Source organism: Cajanus cajan, chromosome 5 (assembly GCF_000230855.2).
Source record: "Cajanus cajan strain Asha chromosome 5, NIPB_CcT2T_4, whole genome shotgun sequence".
NCBI classification, from domain to species: Eukaryota; Viridiplantae; Streptophyta; class Magnoliopsida; order Fabales; family Fabaceae; genus Cajanus; species Cajanus cajan.
This window is the reverse complement of record NC_138521.1, coordinates 8,163,921-8,167,839: the sequence shown is the minus strand read 5'-3', so window position 1 is coordinate 8,167,839 and position 3,919 is coordinate 8,163,921. Positions and strand designations below refer to the sequence as shown.

At 30.5% G+C, this 3,919-nt stretch overlaps 1 protein-coding gene across 1 annotated transcript; it reads right to left on the bottom strand.

The window, feature by feature from the left end:
- Positions 1-657: 657 nt before the first annotated feature.
- On the bottom strand, positions 658-1,762 carry LOC109809974 (uncharacterized). Its single transcript, XM_083074871.1, has one exon. The coding sequence runs from the start codon at positions 1,444-1,446 to the stop codon at positions 859-861; it is 588 nt and encodes a 195-aa protein (XP_082930997.1). The 5' UTR covers positions 1,447-1,762; the 3' UTR covers positions 658-858.
- Between the last annotated feature and the right edge of the window lie 2,157 nt (positions 1,763-3,919).

The window sequence follows — 3,919 nt, the reverse complement described above, 5'->3', positions numbered from 1 at the left end:
AATTAAATAACATTATTTCAATTAGTTTAATTTTAATCAAAAATTTAAATTTTAATTATATAATTGACATATTCTTTTTTATATATATTTTCTTCACCTGACATTTTAGCTATAATCTAATTTCAATCAACTAACTTTTCTTCTCCTTAAAATATGTTGGTCCAATTTTTTTTTCCTAACTTTTCTTCTTCTGTTTTCCTTTAAATGAGAGGTTAAGTCAAACACTGAAAATAACTCTTAAAAAGATTAAAAAAACACACACACACATATGCATTTGAAGGAAAGCTTTTAAAAATCAAGAAGCTTTGTTTTTAATCTAAGTAAAAAGTGGAAATGTAGATTAAAAAAAATCTAACTGAACCTTTTAAAAATAATTAAGTTGCACACCTTATTCTCTCCTCTCTCTCATCTTAAACTAATTGTTGTAGGAAAAAATCAAAACACTTAAGTCCTGAAAAATAAACTAAAATTGTCAAATAACTTTTTATTTTAAAAATTCTTATTTTCCGTTGAAACTTTAAAGTAATTTTTAAATCATAGAAAAGTTGAGCAAAACTTTTTCATTGAAAAGAAAAACGCCAAATATAATTCCCTTAAACCTAAAAAAGTGTAAATGTAATTCAATCTTATTTCTAAAGTGATCTAACAATTAACATATAAAAGAAATAAACAATATATATATATCTCACTTCACATGCATATATATACAAACACACGTAATACCTAAAATAAAATATTTAGCACGTTGTCAAAAAGCAAATGTAGAAGAAAATAATCAGGGAGGGTCCTTAAACACTAACAAAAAAAGGATTAAAAAAAGAAAAAGAAAAAACAAACCAATTAATTAATTTTAGCTAGCTATTCTAAACCTATCTTCTCCGACATAGAACCTTTCCAACTGCTTGCCACACTCCATTGATCGGAGTTGGCCACCGACGACGGCACACCGTTGCCGCACTTCGCCACCGTCCTCACGCTCTCTATCAACGCCTCCGTCCGCGACTCCTGCGACAAAATCTCCGACAGCTTCTCGGGGTTGATCACCAACTTCACCTTCCACACCCCACTACTATTGTATCTCGGAACCACTTCTGGTTCCGAGTACATGTTATTGTTGTTGTTATTGTTATTTTTATCACACGTGGACATTCGATACGGCGTCATGGGGACGTCGGAGAATTGTCTCGTGAAGCTTTTGGAAGAAGAAGGATTGAGAGGCAGGAGATAGTAGACTTGGCCGCCGTGGAGCTCATCGGTTTTGGGGAGCGGTTCAGAGAAGATGTCGCGGCGGCTCCGGAAGATGCCGTGGCCGGGGAACTCGTTGGTTATGCACTCGACGGTTATGGGAGAGAAGAGCTCCATGATGCCTCCGTTTGAGGTGACAACCTTCACCATGGTGTCTTCCGACACGCCATGTTGCAACCCCTTGAAAACGCAGTTTCCCATGATGGTGGGTTAATTGTGCATGCACTTGGAGATGGATGAGGGAGGTGTTAACGGTTGTTTGAGTTTGTGTTTGTTTTGGTTAAGGTTAAGGTTAAGGTTGGTTGATTAAAAGGGTTTGGTGTTGAGGAGGTTTCTTGAGGGTTTCTTGCTCATGGTTGGAAGGATGTATGAACGACTAACCGACACAAAAGGACATGAAATCCTTTTCTTCTATGGGATCCGGAATCGGGTGTGGCGTTGCTTGGTGGCTATTATAGTGGGGTGGCCCTACTTGGCTTGTTTTTATTAGGAAGAAACTATAACTGAGATATGTTATGATCCTTCCTTGTATACCTTGACACCTTGTCATGTATGAATTATGAAACAAATTGTATAATTATATGGTCAACGATTATGGAATCATTGATAAATTAAATTATATTTTAGTTAACACTACATTATCCTTAAAGTTAAGCATCGGATAAAATTATTATACGAGATAATTTTTTTAAGTATTTAATGTAGTTATATATTCAGAATTCAAATTTAAAATCAAATTAATCTTATTTTAATTAATTCAAGTAATTAATAGTATCAAAAGTGATTAATTCAAGTAATTTGATACTTAAACTCCTTAACCAATAAATTAGAGAGTTTAATATCAACTTTAAATATAGAGTCGCGATCATATATGCCACTTTATTTTTATAAGGCTTGATTCGATAGGAATGAGTTATATCTCCATAACAAAATAAAAAATAACAGTAGTTGATCTTTGATTAATTTCACAACTATGCCAAATTGCAAATACGTATAAAGTGGGTAGTGTCTTTATTAAGGATTGGATTGTGAAATATTATATTTAAAAGAAAAACAAAAAAGATTTCGATGATTTTTTAAATTAGAAGAAAAAAAAACAATAATAAGCTAATAATTAAAATGAAATATTGAAAATACTAGAGATCTTATTTTACTTGGTTTTTTAACTAACATTTAGAAATTCACGGCGACCTGAGCACGGATATAATCAATATATATATTGGTGGAAGATGTCTAAGATTAATGAAAAGTACCTAATTTATAGGTGAATTAATTAATTAATTTATGTTTTGAAACTCTTTTTTTATGCATATTTTTAAAGCCCAACTAATTCCTTAACTAAAAGTTTAAAAATAAAGGCATATTAATGATGTACAGAAGCCCGTAATAAATTTCACACGGCAATAGTAATCTCTACGCCTAATAAACAATTATTGATTATGATAGTTAAAATATTTATTCTCCAAAGTCATGCAAAACGTTTTCAATTTTCTACTCCAATCCAGCCTATACGATTACTCAATAAAGAACATTGTTATCTGGTATCTTAGCAACACAAAAAGTCAATAAATAAATAAAAAATAAAAGATTTTATCTGGTATAAGTTAAAATCTCTTAATAGAATCCGAAATGTTTTTAAACATTTTAAGTTCCATAAGAACGAGGTAAACTACATTTTTGTACGGAGAAGTGCGTACGCCTAATTTAGTATATATTAGTGACAAAATAGAATTTTTTTACATAATCAATAATCTTTTTTCTGTTGTTATTATTAGTTTTTCACCAATAAGAAACATTATCACATAAAGATAAGTCTAGCTTCTTTTCGATATTGTAGCAATTTTTCACTCTCCTAATTCATGGACTTCGACGTCTTTACGAAACTGTATTTTAAATTTTTCTTAGTTTTTCATAATCACCAAACTCAACTCGATCAAATTAATATTTGTCACAAAAAAGTTGCATCAAAATAGTATTAAAAATATATAAACGTTTCTTCATCATTAGAATTTGCCCATTAATTAATATTTTTCATGAAATGTAAAACATATTTAATCCGATAATTAAACACGAAGAATTTACTTAAAATACATAATATGTAATATACTTTTTGTAGAAAGAAATTAAATCGTGATTAATATTAAGGTCAATGATGAATTTTTTCATTCGCATGGAGAGGGGTTGATATCCAGCTTACGTTGCTTTAGAAAAGGGACCCACTTTTGACCGCCTGACATAAAAAAGATGAGTGGGTGGTGTAAAAGTTGATTAAATATTTAAAATATAATCAATGGTGGATTCATTTTCATTCATGGGGTTTGTTATCCATTTTACATTTGCTTTAGAAAAAAAGGGACCCCATTTTTCACCGACGGACAAAAAAGAAGAATGAGTGAATTTAATTAATATTAAAATATCTGCGTGTAATTAGTTTGAGTGAAATTAAATTATATTTTTTTAAGTAAGTATTTCGGTATGAATCTTGTAAATGAAAAAAACAATATAGTTAATAGAGAAAATTTAGCTAAAATTGAGTAGTTAAGTCTTCTAACAAAGATTACTCAAGTTATTGAATGCTCTACTCTAATAAATTTAATAAATGAAAAATCTCTTAGCATGGTGAAGGATATGGTGGGTAGGGCCAAATAGATAGATATGTGGATTAGGAGTGATA

Excerpts from the sequence above, each read along its gene's own strand:
- LOC109809974 (XM_083074871.1), bottom strand. The coding sequence starts at position 1,446 with ATGGGAAACTGCGTTTTCAAGGGGTTGCAACATGGCGTGTCGGAAGAC.